We start from the raw sequence: 18,854 nt of genomic DNA, 5'->3' as shown, positions 1-18,854 counted from the left end.
GAGTTTATATCTAGTGGAGGGAGACAGACTACAATGAAGTAAAACAGATCCATTTCAAATTGTGATTAATCTATAAACACAAAGGCTTCTGTGGTTGAGAGTAACTGATGGGAAGCCACCTTATAAGGTGGTTGGGCATGGCCTGAGAAGATGACATTTGAACTGAAAGCGTAAGTTTGATGAGGAGTCAGCCCCATGAATGAGCCGGGAAGAGCATTCCAGGCAGAGAGTAAAGAAGGACAAAGGCCTGAGGCAAGGAAGGTCTTGGCTCGGGATGAAGGCATTGGAAGGAAGCTCATGTTGCTGGGGCCTACTGAGCCATCGGGAGAGGAAGCAGGCCAGATCAGGTGGGGCCTTGTGGGCCATAGTGAGTAGTTGGGATTTTATTTGAAGTGCATGGTAGCCCCTGGGGAGTCTTAAGCAGAAGAGTGATGTGTTCTGCTTTATGGCTGAAAAAGATCATACGGCCTTTTGAGTACAGAAAAGTATTGAAGTGGGAAGTCCAGTTAGGAGTTTCTTGTAGCATGACATGATGGGGGGTAGGGTAGTGGAGATGGAGAAGGCTGAGAGGCTTGGGGGGCGGTGTGTGGAAGGAAGAATAGGACTTGCTGTTTTGCTGTTGGAATGGGTGTTGTTGAGAGCCACGCATTGTCAGGTGCCGGGGAGGCCATGTGAGCAAAACCGAGATGGTCCCTGCCCCTCACATGTGTCTGGTGGCTTTGTTTTTTGTATAGCATTCAATAATTATTTTTAGTGTTTATTTATTTATTTTTGAGACTGAGAGAGAGAGAGAGAGAGAGAGAGAGAGAGAGAGAGAGAATATGTAGAGGCTTGAACTCAGGAACAGTGAGATCATGACCTGACCCGAAACCAGGAGTCAGACACTCAACCGACTGAGCCACCCAGGTTCCCTTAACATTCAGTAAATTTTAAGTCAGTTGCTTTTTTTCTACTTTATTTTGGTATATGCCCTAGAAATAGAGTGTGTTCATTAGCTTTATTTTACTTTGCTTCATAACCTTTAGTAGTCTCTGGTAGTGGGTCAAAGGGGAGGCAGCACAACATGATCTTTGAGAGATCTGTCTCTGAGTTAGAAAAAAAAATTACGTTGAGAGTTACTTAGGCTCTCGCAAGCCTTAATGAGGGATAATAATGGAACTAGTGTTTTAGGTGAGTTGCTTGTCGGCCAAGCTCTTAGTATACTGCCTAGGATGTAACAAAGGCTCAATAAATGGTAACTTTAAAAATTATTCTCCTTAGGTATTCTCCTATCTATTAATTTTGGTCAAGCATCTAAGCTTAACATTTTTCTAACCTTGGATTACTGCTCTTTTGTGAAGAGAGAATTGGCAAAGAGTTGTCCATTTTGGCTTTGAAATCATTCATTCTTATAGCTGAAGGAATGAATATTGCTCAATTCAGAGAATTAGTTCAATAGAGTGCAGCTGTACCACAAAGTTCTCATTGGTGTTTCTACTACTGCTGTCTTGGGAAACTCTTCCTTTCTCTAGGGTGAAAGCAACATTTTTTGTTTTTTAAGTTCAAGAATTACTTTTTGAATGCCTGTATTCTTAGATTAATCAAATAGTTATGTCCTTATTAATGTGTTTCTTTCAATATCGTACTTGATTGGGGGTGGGATAGTTTAACCTGAAAGGCCATTTTTCTTTAGCTCCCATTCATCTGCCTTCTAAGTGAGATGTCATAATGTCAAAAGAGGCTACAAGTAAAATAAATACTCTGTTAATGGCATTCCCCCATAGTAGCTCCTTTGTTGTTGTTTTAAAGGGAAGAATGCTTTAGTTTATTTTACAGGAGAACTTTTAGTCCAGTTCAACACCTCTCTGATTTCATACAAATTACAGAATCCACTTAGATGATTCCTAGTGTCTTCTGGAGACCGGCCTCTTAGATGGACTCAGGAGGTCTGCTTTCTTGAAGTCAAGGCCAGTCTCAAGAGTCTTAGGTGGCTGGGATAATCCAGGCAGGTGGTCCTTAGCCTCTCCTTGCTTAAAATACTTTTGGATTTGGACTAGAGCTGGGCTGCTTTATGAGAATTAGTGTGACCTGATTTGTCTCAGTTTAATAACTAATATTTTGTCATGTGCAGTGTCCCAGAAGCCATTCTCCTATCCCATACTTCTGTACCAAAAGGTTTTATTCTTTGATCATTTAAAATAAAATTGAATAGTGTATTTCTTCTTCTGCCTTGGTGAAATGTGGGCTTCCCCTCTGTTGTGGCCCTCAGTGGATTCGTTCCGGCTTATCTGAAGAGGTATTTGCGGTCCTGCCACAGCGAAGTATATTTTTAGCTATTTTTTCCAAGATAGCTTAGGCCACCTTGAAAACTTATCCAAGTACATTTTGGTTATGCAAAGATTGTAGGCCAAAAGCCAGGAGTTCCTAGTGAGAGGGGATTGGATTTTTATTTTATTTTATTTTTTTGAGGATTGTGTTTGACATTTTGTTGTTGTAGCAGAAGTTTCCTGTTGGGTAAATTGATGTGTCTTTTTTACTTTAATATGGGAAGATTCAAAAAGGAATTTAAATAGACCAGTTTCATTTTACTACATTTCCTTGCCTGTTTACAAAATACAGGAGGCTAGTTTGGGGTTTATTCATAAAATTCGGATGGAATATGCTCTTCTCACTTATAACAATGGCATCTAGTTTTAGTATATTCTCATCCTAAAATATGGCTATGTATGTTTATGATATGAGGGGGTTGCACATAAAACCTTGACTGTGTTTCTGAAACATTTCACAGAATTTTTACGGTGTGTGGAAGGAAGAAGAACAGGATTTGCTGTTTTGCTGTCAAGTGTCAAAAACGTAACTAACCCTGAGTTAATGAGGTTTGGTGCTCAAGACTGAACGTAAAATTTGAAACTGCCACCTGAGGTCTTTTCCCCTTCAGCCTTAACTTTAAACTGAATTCTTTTAAATTTTTTTTTTTTCAACGTTTTTAATTTATTTTTGGGACAGAGAGAGACAGAGCATGAACGGGGGAAGGGGCAGAGAGAGAGGGAGACACAGAATCGGAAACAGGCTCCAGGCTCCGAGCCATCAGCCCGGAGCCTGACGCGGGGCTCGAACTCACGGACCGCGAGATCGTGACCTGGCTGAAGTCGGACGCTTAACCGACTGCGCCACCCAGGCGCCCCTAAACTGAATTCTTTTAAAAGAGGCATCTTGGTGAGCCCTGCCTGGTGTGGGGGTGGGGGGCAGACTGAAAAGATAGCTTCGGGGGGGGGGGGTCCCCATTCTCACTGAATTGGAGTGTTTCTCCCGTGTGTATTTTTTACATTTGGCTTCCAGTTAAGATGGTTGAGGAAAGAGTCTGGTTAAAAAACAAAAAGTTCTAGGGGCGGATGGGTGGCTCAGTTGGTTGAGCGTCCGGCTTCCGCTCAGGTCATGATCTCGGGGTCTGTGAGTTCAAGCTCCATGTGCGGCTCTGTGCCAATGGCTCAGAGCCTGGAGCCTGCTTCGGATTCTGTGTCTCCCTCTTTCTCTGCTCCTCCCCTGCTCGTGCTCTCTCTCTCAAAAAATAAATATTAAAAAAAATTAAAAAAACTAATAAAAGTTCTGAACTATTGCTGTGTGTCTCATGAGTAAGTTTGGAGGAAGGAAGTCATAGTGGTCTCCACGCTGCCTCTCTTGTGACCAAGGGTGGGGCCTGCTTTGACCCATAAAGTTGTATGCCTATGAGGGCTACTCTCTGATTTTGCTGAGATTTTGTTGCCACTTGCGTTGGGCTGATAGTACCTGACTTTATTTTATTTTTGAGATATTCAAGTTAAACTTCCCTAAAGTCACATATCAAAACTAGGATATCGTGAAGGATTACTGACGAGGGAAACACGGACAAATCATGTTTGAGTGACATTGAATACGGGTGAACTCAGGGAGTCCTCATCGCTGAAAATTAACAAAACCAAAAATACAAACACCAACACCACCCTACTACATGGACGTCTCATCGTGTGGACCACTGTTGGAAAAAAATTGGATGACTTTGAGCTAAGATCTTGCCTTTTGCCTCTCCATTCCATTTATGGCTTTATTTGCTTAAAATGTCTGAGTTGGGAGGAGAGCTCAGAAACTGATCATGTAAGCATTTCTTAGGGGTGCAGATGAGAATTACCTGGAGAACATCTATAAAATATTTGTGAATGCTCGTATCATGGAATAGTCCACAGCAATAGAAAGAATGAAGAAGCTCTTTATGGACTCATGAGAATGATACATTGAGGAAGATGTATTAATAAAAGCAACATATAGAACAGTATGTATCTACTGTGCTACCATTTATGTATGGGGGGAATTGTGTGTGTGTGTAGGATATTTCTTTTATTTCTAAGTACGCTCCGTGCCCGACATGGGGCTTGAACGCACTGAGATCAAGAGTTGCGTGCATTACCAACTGAGCCAGCCAGGCACCCCTGTGTATGTAGAATATTTCTAAAGGATACTTCAGAACCTAGGAACTTTGGTTGCCTTCTGGAAGGACAGCTGGGTAGGAATTGGGGGGCCAGGGTGAGGAGATTTTTCTCTTTGTATTCTGTGGTAGTTTTTTTTTTTTTTTTCTTTTAACATTTATTTATTTTTGAGACAGAGAGCATGAATAGGGGAGGGTCAGAGAAAGAGGGAGACACAGAATCTGAAACAGGCTCCAGGCTCTGAGCGGTCAGCACAGAGCCCGACACAGGGCTCGAACCCACGGACCGCGAGATCATGACCTGAGCTGAAGTCGGACGCTTAACCGACTGAGCCACCCAGGCGCCCCTGTATTCTGTGGTACTTTTAAAAGCTCTAAAATCATACATACAACACCTATTTTGAAAAACAAAATAAAACAAATACTACCACCACCAGGAACCTCCCGTGTCGGTTTTTCCCCTTCCACCTGGAACACTGTGCAGGTATATAGGAGGGGAATGTTGGCCAAGTGGTTTTTGTTGTTTTTTTTTTTTAAATATAGTTTTACTGTCAAGTTAGCTAATACACAGAGTATATAGTGTGCTCTTGGTTTCTGGAGTAGATTCCCGTGATTCATCACTTACATAAAACACGCAGTGATATTCCCAACAAGTACCCTCCTCAATGCTTATCACCCATTTTGCCCTCCCCCCCCGCCCCCACTCCCCCACCAACCCTCAGTTTGTTCTCTATATTTAAGACTCTATTATGGTTTCATTCCCTCTCAGTTTGTAACTTTTTTTTTTCCCTTTCCTTCCCCCGTGGTCTTCTGTTAAGTTTCTCAAATTCCACATAAGTGAGAACATATGATATGTCTTTCTCTGACTTTTCACTTAGCATAATACCCTCCAGTTCCATCCACGTTGTTGCAAATGGCAAGATTTCATTTTTTTTTATTGCTGAGTAGTATTCCCTTGTATATATATAATGTATATACACGTATGTATATGTATTATTATTTATTTGTTTTTTTACCATTCATCAGTTGGTGGGCATTTGGGCACTTTCCATACTTTGGCTTTTGTTGATAGCGCTGCTATAAACCTTGGGGTACATGTGCCCCTAAGAATCAGCACTCCTGTATCCTTCGGATAAATTCCTAGTTGTGCTATTGCTAGGTGTTTTCCAGAGTGGCTGCACCAGTTTGCATTGCCACCAGCAGTGCAAGAGGGTTCCCGTTTCTCCACATCCTCACCAAAATCTGTTGTTTTCTGAGGTGTTAATTTTAGCCGCTCTGACCCATGTGAGGTGGTATCTCAGTGTGGTTTTGATTTGTATTTCCCTGATGATGAACATCTTGAGCATCTTTTCCCGTGTCTGTTAGCCATCTGGATGTCTTCTTTGGAAAAGTGCCTATTCATGTCTTCTGCCCATTTCTTCACTGGATTATTTCTTTTTTGGGTGTTGAGTTTGGTAAGTTCTTTATAGATTTTGGGTACTAACCTTTGATATGTCATTTACAAATATCTTCTCCCATTCCGTTGGTTGACTTTTAGCTTTGTTGATTGTGACCAGGTGGTTTTAATATGCGGCCGATTGCATTGCTGCAGTAAACATCTTTTTGTATGTAAGTACAATATGTGAGTTTCTTCAGAGTATGTACTGAAATTGCTGGGTTGTAATAAGGTGGCATTTCAGATCAGTGTGGAAGGACAGACATGTTCAGAAAGGTTTTTGTTGTGGGGCGCCTGGGTGGCTCAGTTGGTTAGGTGTTCAACTTTGGCTCAGGTCATGATCTCACAGTGTGTGAGTTCGAGCCGTATTGGGCTCTGTGCTGACAGCCTGGAGCCTGCTTCTGATTCTATGTGTTTTTCTTTCTTTGCCCCTCCCCTGCTCACACTCTGTCTGTCTGTCTGTCTCTCTCCCAAAAATAAATAAACATTAAAAAAATTAAAAAAAAAAAGTTTTTGTTGGGATAATTAACTATCAATTGGTAAAGAAAATATAGCTAGATTCCTACCTTAGCATTTTTTAGAAAAAAAATTTAGGTGATTGAGGAGCTAATATTTATTTATATATCTATATTTATATATATGTATTTATATATCTATATATATTTATATATTTATTTATATATCTATAAAACCTTGGGTATAAGAGGCGAATGTAGAGAATATTTTTTTTAATTTGGGATAGAGAAGGCCTTCAGAAATATGAAACAAGTTATGAATTCTGGAAGAAAACATTTGTCACATAAAGGTAGAAAAAGGATTAATATTCAGAATGCAGAGGGAGGTATTTCAGTTTCCCCCTGCCCCTTCTCAGGCCTCTACCCCTACCATCCACTCTTCTTCTCCTTGGGCCTCCTTGCTTTGCCTTAAGACTTGTGTGGTTCCCCTCCAAGGGCTGCTCTTGTCCCTTCAAGGCTAGCTAGCTCTTTCTTCTCATCTTTCAAGCTTTGGCTCAAAAGTCATCTTAGAATATAATTTGTTACCCAGACTGGGGCAGTTTTGAGAAGGAAATGGAGCATAATTAATAACTGCACTAGGACAATAGCTGTGAATTGGGTCTGTTTCAGGAAATCAGGGCATAGGGTCATCTTACTGAGATTGGCTTTCTGTGATCACCCCATCAGAAATGCCAGAAATGTCTCCCTTATCCCTTCTCTCCCATCCTGTTTTTTTTGTTTGTTGTTTTGTTTTTGTTTTAAAGTTTGTTTCGTGTGTGTGTGAGAGTGTGCAGGAGCAGGGGAGGGGCAGAGAGAGGAGAGGGTGAATCTCAGCCAAGCTCTATGCTCAGCATGGAGCCCAACGTGGGGCATCAAACTCATGGCTCAAACTTAACTGCCTGAGCCACCCAAGCACCCTTCTCCCATCCTGTTTTATTAATAGCACTTTATCATATTATCTTTTGATTATTTGTCTATTTCTGTATCACTTCACAATAAGATGGCATATCTTGGTCACCATTCTATGCCAGTGTTCAGAGCTGTGTTGGTACATAGTAGTGTATTGCTCAATAGATATTTGTTGAACATGTGACATTCCTGCTTTTGGTCTTAAAATCTTACGAAGATATGACAGGCACACTTGAAAAACTGGATACAAGTGTTACACACAAATCATACTTTTATAAAACAGAATGTTCTCATATGTGGTCTTATTGTGGCATACTCTAAATACAAATTGCTATTAACTAAATTTTTTAAAGAATATTTTCCAAGCTAACGTATTGGATATTTAAGACAATTCCTTGAGAAGCATTCTCAGGCCTTCATCTTTGGGTATCTCTGTACTGAATAATCAAATGAATTCCTAGAAGTGGAATTGCTGTGGTAGAAGATACATGCATTTTCTTTTTCTTAAGTTTATTTATTTATTAAATAATAAATAATAACTCATACAAGCAAGTGGGGAAGAGCGGGGGGCGGGGAGAGAGAGATGCCCAGCCTGATGCAGGGCTTCAGCTCCTGAACTGTGAAATCATGACCTGAACCAAAGTCAAGAGCCAGACACTTAACTGACTGAGCCATTCAGGTGCCCTGAGGATATGTGTACTTTCAAGGCTTATCATGTATATTTCCTTCTTTCTTCTTTAGAGAGCAATTTGTACCCATTTTACATAACACACCAGTAGTGTCTAAAAGAGTGCTTTCTTCTTCTTCAAACTTGTACCAAAAGAGGTGTTATTTGTAATATTTTGCCAATTTCTGTGGAAAGAATGATTTTATTTTTCTGTGATTATTGATGAAGTTGACTTCATTAATTTTTTCCTTTGTTAATCCCATATTTCTGTCATGTCTTATATTTCCATTGTGATCATTTTTTTCTTATTGATTTGTAAGAAATATATATATATTTGTTACATCAAAATTTTGCTGTTTTATTTTTTCTAGTTCGTAGTTTGTTTTAAGGTGTCTTTACTGTACAGAAAAATAAAAAAAATATATTTTATAAGGCTAAGATACCTGTCTTCTTGTTTGTGCTTTTGGGGTTGTGCTAAGGATGTCCTTCTCTGTCTTTATATATGTATTTCTTTCAGGCTTTTTGAAAGTACTGTAAATGTTACCTGGTTTTTAAAGGGCCTTAGATTGTAAATCACTATAATATTAGTGTCCTTAACTTTTTTTCTTTATCCTAAGAGTTGGTGAACAGATTAAAATGAAAATAAGCAAATAGTAATTTCTGTGATGTGAAGTCTCCAGGGGAAAATTTAGGCAGAAACCGAAGACTTACTGGCTGCAGTAACTCTCTAATACTGTATCTCATTAAAAAGATGTCTTTGTGTATGTTATTTACCTCGAAGATTAAAGAAAAAGTGCTGCTAATTAGATCATATAATGCCATTGATTGTAGGATGCATATTGAGTTTAAAGTTGTTTTTTTTTTATGTTTATTTTTGAGAGAGAGTACAAACAGGGGAGGGGCAAAGAGAGAGGAAGACAGAGAATCCCAAGCAGGCTCTGCCCTGAAAGTGGGTCTTGAATTCATAAACTGTAAGATCATGACTTGAGCCGAAATCAAGAGTTAGATGCTTAATTGACTGAGCCACCCAGGTGCCCTGACTTTAGAGTTCTTAAGATGTGGACACATGTGGTTATTAGAATCTGTGAAATGTGGCATGTTAATTTGGACTGCTATACTATCATTTTTCTTTTATTAAAAAAACATTTTTGGGGCGCCTGGGTGGCTCGGTCGGTTAAGCATCCGACGTTGGCTCAGGTCATGATCTCGCGGTCCGTGAGTTCGAGCCCCGCGTCGGGCTCTGTGCTGACAGCTCAGAGCCTGGAGCCTGTTTCGGATTCTGTGTCTCCCTCTCTCTGACCCTCCCCTGTTCATGCTCTGTCTCTCTCTGTCTCAAAAATAAATAAACGTTAAAAAAAAAAAATTTTTTTTTAAAGGTTTTTTTTTTTTTTTTTTTTAAATCTCTCTACCCAAAGTGGGGCTCGAGTTCATGACCTGGAGATCAAGAGTTGCATACTCTTCTGACTGAGCCAGCCAGGCGCCCCTGCACAATCATTTTTTAAAAAAAAAATTTATTTATTTTGAGAGAGCAAGTGAACAGGGGAGGGGCAGAGAGAGAGAGAGAGGGAGAGAGAGAATCCCAAGCAGGCCCTGCACTGCCAGCGCAGAGCCTGATGCGGGGCTTGATCCCATGAACCATGAGATCATGACCTGAGCCAAAATCAAGAGTCAGATGTAACCGACTGAGCCGCCCACGTGCGCCCCCCCCCCCCGACCCCGCACAATCATTTTTTTTTTTTTCCGCACAATCATTTTTAAATTTCGTGGTTGCTTTGGGTAGTTTTGTTTGTTTTTGGCTTGGTGGTTTTTTCAAAGCAACTTTGTTAAGATAAAAATTTGTGTACCATGCAATTCATCCATTTAAAGTATCCGATTCAGTGGTTTTTGGTGTATTTAGAGATATGATACAGTCAATTTTAGGACATTTTTATCACCTCAAAAAGAAACTCCCAATACAGTCGTATATTATTCAGCCTTAAAAATGTAGTTAATTTTGATACATGCTACCACATGGATAAACCTTGGAGACATTGTGCTAAGTGAAATTGTCCAGTCATGGAAGGACAGATGCTGTTTGATTCCACTGACGTGAGGTTCCTGGAGTAGTGGAAGTCCTGGAGACAGAAACTAGAAGCGTGGTTGCCAGGGACTGAGGGGAGGAGAAATGGGGAGCTGGTGTTTAATGGATGTAGAGTTTCAGTTGGGGAAGATGAAAGTTCTGGAGACGGGTGGCGGTGAGAGTTGTACAACAGTGTGAATGTACATGATGCTACGCAGTCGTACACTTAAAAATGGCCAGAATGGTACATTTTATGTATATTCTCCTGCAGTAAAAACAAAAGAAATCCCATGCACTTTGCCCATCACTTGCTATCCCTCTGTCCCCGTCCTGCCATCCCTAAGCAGCCATTAATCTACTTTCTGTCATATAGATTTGCCTGTTCTGGACTCCAGTCTGAAAGGAATCACACAAAGTGTGGACTTTTATGATTGGCTTCTTTTACTTAGCACGATGTTTTCAGGGTTGGTCCAAGTTAGAGTGTGTTACAGTAGTTGATTCTTTTCTTGGTGGATTAATGTTCCCTGGTATGGATATACCTGATTTTATTCGTCCATTCGTCATTTGATGGATGGACATGACATTTGGGTTTTTTCCAAAGTTTGTATAGTTATTTTGGGACTTAACTTGAGCTCTGGCAATTCTAAGCAATAAAAACCTACTCCCATCTATATTAAGTAAAGGAGGCCTTATATAAGACCATGTAGGTAGTTTAAGGGCAAAGGAAAGATGTACAATACTTTCTTACGGGGACTGACCCTGGAGCAAAGAGAGTCAGGAGCCAAGGCAATTGCTACTGTGTCTCCAGGGCCTGCAAGGTCTCTTGGCTCTCTTGTCTCTGCAAATCTACTCTAGTCTTTGTCGAGACTGGCCTTCTCTGCTCCCTCCCTAACTTCTCTGGCACATGCTTTGGCTCACCTTGACTCCTACTCTGGCCACTTTGCAACTCAGTTCCCTGCAGCTGACATTCTCAATTCCACATTCTTGGAGAGGGATCTAATTGGTACATCCCTTGTCCACTAGGGGAGTTCACTTGATATAAACATGGTGTCAAAATCTCACATTAACCAGGTTCACAGTCTCTAGAGGCAGTGTATGCATGGATCTGGGTGTGGCTGGCCACTCTGGGTCACTAATGCTAGTCAATCTAAAGATGATTTAATTCTCTAGGTGAGTGGTCGTCAAACTTTTTGATCTCAAGACTCCTTTATACTCTTAAAGTTAACTTAGGACTCCAAATAGCTTTTGCTTCTGTGGGTTATATATGTTGATATTTACCATATTAGATATTAAAATGGCCATTTTAAAGATACTAGTTCATGTAAAAATACTATAAACTCACCATATGCTAAGATAAGTAACATTAAATTTTTTTTTTTTTTTTTTTACGTTTATTTATTTTTGAGAGACAGAGAGACAGAGCGTGAACAGGGAGGGGCAGAGAGAGAGGGAGACACAGAATCTGAAGCAGGCTCCAGGCTCTGAGCTTTCAGCAGAGAGCCCATGCGGGGCTTGGACCCATGAACCTTGAGATCATGACCGGAGCCGAAGTCGGAGGCTTAACCAACTGAGCCACCCAGGCGCCCCTAGATAAATAACATTTTTATGATAAGTAACTGTTTTCTGGAATAAAAACAAAATTTGATAAGAAGAGTGGCATTGTTTTACATTTTTGCAAACCTCTGATGTCTGGCTTAAAAAGATAGTTTTGTTCTCATATCTGCTCTGCATTAAGTCTTGCAATTTTGTTTTGATTGAAGTTTATAAAGAAAAGCTAATCTCATGCAGTATTTGGGAAGAGAGAGGATTTTAATAGCCTTTTTATTTTATTTTTTTTAATGCTGAGTTTTGAGAGAGGAGAGAGAGAGCGAGAGAGAGAGCGAGAGAGCGCACAAGTGCACAAGCAGGGGAGAGGCAGAGAGAGGGGGACAGAGGATCCAAGCAAGCCCACGCTGACAGCAGCATGCTCGATGTGGGGTTCAAACTCACGATCTGTGAGACCATGACCTGAGAAATCAAGAGTCAGACTCTTAACCAACTGAGCCACCCAGGCACCCCTTAATAGCCTTTTTAGATAATTGTAGATACTCTTTGATACCATACCCAAACCAGATAAGTGACAGTTTTTTTAAAGGTTCATTGCTGTGTAGAATCTGAAGCCACATCAATGAACTTTTCATATTCTATCACGTTAAACATTTATTGGGTTGTCTTGTACTTTATTTGTAGTAAAATGTCTTGCACTTTAAATAAATATTGCACTCATGAATAATTTAGTCACATTCTATATTGGTCATTTGGAAAAATATTGATTCATTGAGTTATATAGACATTTCAGATGTTGACTTATTTTATTATGTAACATCTCAAAAACTCACACTTGTTACTATCACCACCAGTCTTGCCAGAAAAGTCTTTAAATGTGGGGAAGCCGTCAAGCTCACGGAAGCAAGTACAAGTTTTTCCAAAATCCCAATTTTCATAAATGCTGGCAGTTGTTTTCCTGGAAGTGATGAGTTCACTGTGTTCTTCCTTGAATACTTTCTCATCCTCACTGTTGTCTTAGGCCGTTTTGCGGGTGGAATTATTTAATAAAGACAGTATTTCCTCTGCACCAATGCTTACCTTGGAAATAATCTTGAATCTTTTTAACAATTGACTTTTCACAACCCCAACATTTACAACCATAGGTTTTTGTTTCTACAATATATAACATTTGATTCTCATTTATCAAAAAAAAAAAAAAAAAAAAAAAAAAAAAAGGACATGTAATGAGCATTTGCAATGTGCCAGGTTCCATGCTGAGATTTTATATACATTGTATTACTTTATATAGCTACTGATATTATTATTTGTGATATATTAATGCTTTTTTAAGTGTACAGGAAAAGACCCACTAATGTTTTTCAAACCTCAATAATTTCTATTATATTAAGTAAATACATGAGAGAAAGCTTTTACTGGTAATTGTGGTTTTATTTATATAGCTATAGTTATAATTTATTAGAAGTACACCTGGTGCTTTAGTTCTTATCAATTCTATTTTTTCCCATCTTGTTTAGGTGGTTTCCTAGAAACATGATTGTTTGTTGGACTTGATCTCACAGCCTGGTGAGGACTTCTTTACTGATAATGTCAAGTTCAGGTTATCCTCCCAACCAAGGAGCATTCAGCACAGAACAAAGTCGTTATCCTCCTCACTCTGTTCAGTACACGTTTCCCAGCACGCGTCACCAGCAGGTAAGGATCAACTACTATGTACTTGCCTAAGTAGAGGCACGCGCGGGTGTGTGTGTGTGTGTGTGTGTGTGTGTGTGTGTGCGCGCGCGCGCGCGCCCGCTGGCGCTTTCTTTCCTTTTCCTGTTTAATGCATTTGTTGGTCAGAAACCAAATGCGATTGTTATAACTGTATATTTTAAATGGCAAGAACCGTTCTCAAAGATGAGGAACCCAAGGTTGGGGATTAATTATCTTTGTCTTAGTCTGGCTTTATGCCAGATTGCAGCTAGTGACCATGTCTTTTGTTTTCTTTTTTCTTTTTTTAAAAAAAATTTTTTTTTATGTTTATTTAGTTTTTGAGAGAGAGAGAGAGAGAGAGAGAGAGACAGAGTGTGAATGGGGGAGGGGCAAAGAGAGAGGGAGACAGAATCGGAAGCAGGCTCCAGGCTCTGAGCTGTCAGCACAGAGCTGGATGCAGGGCTCAAACTCATGAACTGAGAGATCGTGACCTGAGCTGGAGTCAGATGCTTACCTGAGTGAGCCACCCAGGCGCGCCCCCCCCCACCCCCATGTCTTTGTTTTCGTTTGTAGGAGTTGTTGTTAGAAAAATATCAGTTGTTGGGGCGCCTGGGTGGCGCAGTCGGTTAAGCGTCCGACTTCAGCCAGGTCACGATCTCGCGTTCCGTGAGTTCGAGCCCCGAGTCAGGCTCTGGGCTGACGGCTCGGAGCCTGGAGCCTGCTTCCGATTCTGTGTCTCCCTCTCTCTCTGCCCCTCCCCCGTTCATGCTCTGTCTCTCTCTGTCCCAAAAAAAAAAAAAAAAAAAAAAAAAAAAAGTTGAAAAAAAAAAGAAAAATATCAGTTGTTTAGGGTTTCCAGGTTAAGAAACCCTATTTTATTGCTACAAGTTCTGGTTTAGTATTAAGCTGGCCAGATAACTTGGCATCTCTTGAGCGATGGCCAGGATAGGGCCTGCACCTTCTTGAGAGGCTGATGGTAGGAAGATGAAAGAGTTTGTATGCTGATTCACTTGTGAAAAATAAAATATGAGAAGAAATTATTAGCTCAGAGCAGGCTGGGACAGGAACGTAAGGGTTGAAGAAAAAGAGGAAGGGAAGGGGTGAAATGGTCATCTCAGAGGAAAAGCAAATTTGGGGTGCCTGGGTGTGGCTCAGTTGGTTAAGCATCCAACTCTTGATTTCGGCTCAGGTCACGATCTCACTGTTAGCACAGAGCCAGCTTGGGATTAGCTCTCTCCTTCAAATCAATCAATCAATATATTTATTTATAAACATTTAATTTGATAAATATATATTTTTTCAAGCAGTCTTTTTTTTTAAAGTTTACTTATTTTAAGAGAGAGAGAGAGAGAGCGTGAGCACACAAGCGGGGGAGGGGCAGAGAGAGGGAGACACAGAATCCTAAGTAGGCTCTAGGTTCCAAGCTGTCAGCATAGAGCTCGATGTGGGATTCAAACTCAAGAGCTGTGAGATCATGACCTGAGCTGAAGTCGGCCGCTTAACCAACTGAGCCACCCAGGTGCCTCTCAATTTTTAAATATTAAGTATGTTAGTTGCATATTTTTGTAGATGCCCTTAAAACATTTTTTTTTTTTTAATGTATTCATTTTGAGAGAGAGGGAGAGCTTCCGCATGAGTGGGGTAAGGGCAGAGAGAGGGGGAGGGAGAATCCCAAGCAGACTCCACACTGTCAGCCCAGAGCCCAATATGAGGCTCTGTTCCACAAACGGTGAGATTATGACTTGAGCTGAAATCAAGAGTTGGACACTCAACTGACTGAACCACGCAGGTGCCCCTGTAGATGTCCTTTTTCAGTTAAAGAAGTTGCTTTCTATTGCTAGATTGAGAGTTTTAATCCTCATTGGGTATTGAATTTTGGTTGCATTGTTTTCCCTCAACCCATAGTCTTTGTCTGAATACTGATTTCCTAGTTTGCTTCTTTTTTGTTTTTATTAAAAAAAATTTTTTTTTTTTTTTAATGCTTATTTTTTGAGACAGAGAAAGACAGAGTATGAGTGGGGGAGGGGCAGAGAGTGAGGGAGACACAGAATCTGAAACCGTCTCCAGGCTCCAGGCTGTCAGCACAGAGCCCGACGCGGGGCTTGAACTCATGATCTGTGAGATCATGACCTGAGCCGAAGTCGGATGCTTAACCGACTGAGCCACCCAGGCGCCCCTGTTTTTATTTTTTTAAATCAACTTTAAGGTTTAATTGATACATAATACAATTTTCTTATATGTATACGTTTTGACAGATTCATACACCCATAAAACCGCCACTAAAGTGAAGATGTATTTCTGTCACCCCATAAAGTTTCCCAGGTGCCCCATCCAGATTAGTCCTTCTCCTGTACTTTCCACAAACTCAGCTCCTAGGAAACCACTGTTCTGCTTTTTGTCATAACAGATTATATTTGTTTTGAATTTTACATGAACTCTTTTATCTGTGGCTTCTTTTGCTTCCCATAATGTTTTTGAGATTTCTTCAAGTTCTGGTGCATCTGAGTAGTTAATTTCTGTTTATTGCTGCCTATGGATATATCACAATTTGTTTATCTAGTTACCTATTCCAGTTTTGGCTATTATAAATAAAATTATTTAGAAAACATGTATCTTTGTGTTTTATCTAGATTATATAAAGTATTGCCTTATTTTTGTAACAGTATTGTTGGACAGCTTATCTTTATAATTTTTATCAAGTCCAATTTATTAATTTTTGTCTTTAATATTTCTTGCTTTTTAAGTGTTATCTTTAAGAATTTTGCCAAACTCCAGATCACTAAGGTTTTCTCCTCTTAAGTTTTTATACTCCTGTTTTACATAGTCTGTCACCTATTTTGAATTAAATTTTGTTTATGGTGTGAGGTAATGGTTGAGGTTCTTGTTTATTCGCTTGTTCTAGAAACCATTTGTTGAAAAGATTTTTCTTGGGGCGCCTGGGTGGCTCATTCGGTCCAACTCTTGATTTTGGCTCAGGTCACGATCTCACCATTCCTGAGATGGAGCCTGGAGTTGGCTCTGAGCTGACAGGCAGAGCCTGCCTGCCTGAGATATTCTCTCCCTCTCTCTCTCTCTGTCTCTCCCTCCCTCTCTCCCTCCCTCCCTCCCTCCCTCCCTCCCTCCCTCCCCTACTTGCAGGCACTCTCTGTCTCTCAAAATAAATGAATAAACTTTAAAAAAACAACAAGTTTCTTCTTACTCCTCTGAATGGTTTTGGCACTTTCATTGAAAATCAGTTGATCATATACGTGCAAGTGTATTTCTGGTCTCTCTGTACTATTCTATTGATGTATTTTGTGTATCTTTACCTCACACCTATGTGATTTTCTGTGTAAACAAACATGTCTTTTTTTTTTTCCCTTAATGTTTATTATTTTTTGAGAGAGAAAGAGCAGGGGAGAGACAGAGAGAGGGAGAGAGAGAATCTTCAGCAGGCTCTGTATTGTCAGCACAGAGCCCGATGTGGGGCTTGAAGTTTTGAACCATGAGGTCATGACCTGACCTGAGATCAAGAGTTGGAGGCTTAACCAGTTGAGCCACCCAGGTGCCCCCAACATGTCGTCTTTTAATAAAGCTCTTCACACCGTCTTGATTATTATAACTTTATAGTAAAGTTGAAATTGAATAGTGATTCTTTTCTGAATTACTGTTCTGAATATTTTAATTCTTGCCATTTCTATATACATTTTATTAATTTTTATTTTTTATTTTTGAAATGTTTATTTATGTTGAGAGAGAGAGAGAGCACACGTGTGTGCTTGCACATAATTGGGGGAGGGGCAAAGAGGGAGAGAAAATCCCAAGCAGGCTCCGTGCTGTCAGCGCAGAGCCTGACTCAGGGCTCAGACTCACAAACCAGGACATCATGACCTAAGCTGAGATCAAGAGTTGGAGGCTTAACCGATTGAGCCACCCTGGTGCCCCTCTGTATACATTTTAGTGGATTTTTTTTTTTTTTTAGTTTATTTATTTTGAGAGCGTACATTTTCGAAGCACCTTGCGAGTTTCTACAGAAACGCTCGCTGGGTTTTCTGTTTAAAAATTTTTTTTTTAGTTTATTTATTTATTTTGAGAGAGGGAGAGCGAGTAGGGGAGAGGCAGAGAAAGAGGGAGATAGAGAATCCCATGCAGGCTCCTTGCTGGCCGCTCCAGAGTCTACTGCAGGGATCAAACTCACGAGCCGGGAGATCATGACCTGAGCTGAAACCAAGAGTCGGATGTTTTACCGAATGAGCCACCCAGGCACCCCTCTAGGGTTTTGATTAGATTTGTATTGAGTCTAGAGATAAATTTGGGAGAGAACTGACATCTCAACCACTTTGATTTTTCTGGTCCATGAACATGATATAATTCTCCATCTATTTAGGTCTTCATTAATTTTTCTCGGTAATGTTTTGTAGTTTTCAGTGCATAGGTCATGTACATCTGTTGTCACATTTGTTCCTAAATATTTCATACTTTTGATGCATTTGTAAATATATTGCTTTTTTGAATTTAGTTTTCAGTTCATTGCTACCATGTATATTTGACCCTGTATCCTGCAACCTTACTTGTTACTTCTAGCTGCTTTTTAATAGATTTCATAAGATTTACTATGTAGATGATCCTGTAATCTGAGAGTAGACAGTTTTGCTTGTACCTTTGGATGCTTTTCCCTTTCTTTCTTATTATACTGGCTTTAATTGCTAGTACAGTGTTGAATAGAAGAGGTGAGAGTAAATATCCTTGACTTATTTCTGATCTTAAGAGGAAGGCACTCAGTCTTTCACCATTAGGGATGTTGTTAGCAGCTGGTAGCTACACTTATCTTGGGGAGCATTGATTGAGTAATGTCTAGAATTGTCAAATCAATATGTGTGCACCTGAAACTAACATAACATTATATGCTGATTATACTTCAATGAAAAGCTTGGGAAGTGTTCCCTCTCCCTGTATTTTCTTAGGATTAGTATTTTTTCTTCCTAAGAAATTTGATAGAATTTATCACCGAAGTCATCAGGGCCTAGAATTTTCTTTGTGGGGAGAATTGAAATTATGCATTCAATTTCTTTAATAGTTATAATTCACATTCTTTATTTTTTGTTGAGTCAGTTTGGGTAAGTTTTGTTGTTCAATATATTCAATTATATTAAGGTGTCATAATATTCCTGTTATCTTTTCAGTGTCTTTGAGATCTGTTGTGATGTCATTCCTCATGTTGATAAGTATTTTTCCCTACTTTTTTTTCTTTATTAGTCTAGCCTTGAGGTTTCTCAATTTAATCGATCCTTTTCTGAGAATAACTAACTTTGGTTTCATCCATTTTTACTGTTTTTTTTTTTTTCTATTTTCTTGATTTCTCCTCATTATTTTGTTCCTTCTCTAACTGCCCACATATATAACATTTCTGGCATCTTTCACTTCTTTGTATATATTCAGTTTCCTTTTGATGCTATTTTCTTTTTGTCTAAAGAAGGTCATTTCTCTTAGCGCGTGTCTTTTGGCAGTGAACTCTCAACTTTTATTTATTTGAAAAAGTTTATTTCAGTTTTATTTATTTTATTTTATTTTAATTTTTTTAGAGAGCATGAGTGTGTGTGAATGGGGGAGGGGGGCAGGGGGAGAGAAAGAAAATG

At 39.8% G+C, this 18,854-nt stretch overlaps 1 protein-coding gene across 13 annotated transcripts in view; it reads left to right on the top strand.

Moving 5' to 3' along the window:
- NCOR1 (nuclear receptor corepressor 1) overlaps positions 1–18,854 on the top strand; it is a 158,602-nt gene that overhangs the window by 9,122 nt on the left and 130,626 nt on the right. For all 13 annotated transcript variants that reach the window (XM_053893264.1, XM_053893263.1, XM_053893266.1 and 10 more), the window contains exon 2: positions 13,065–13,242. In XM_053893264.1, the coding sequence (XP_053749239.1) occupies positions 13,135–13,242 (108 nt within the window). In that variant the 5' untranslated portion in view covers positions 13,065–13,134. The remainder of the gene's footprint in view (positions 1–13,064; positions 13,243–18,854) is intronic.

Source organism: Panthera pardus, unplaced genomic scaffold (assembly GCF_024362965.1).
Source record: "Panthera pardus isolate Hobbes unplaced genomic scaffold, ASM2436296v1 HiC_scaffold_3, whole genome shotgun sequence".
In the NCBI taxonomy this organism is placed as follows: domain Eukaryota; kingdom Metazoa; phylum Chordata; class Mammalia; order Carnivora; family Felidae; genus Panthera; species Panthera pardus.
This window is presented reverse-complemented; position numbering and strand designations above follow the sequence as displayed.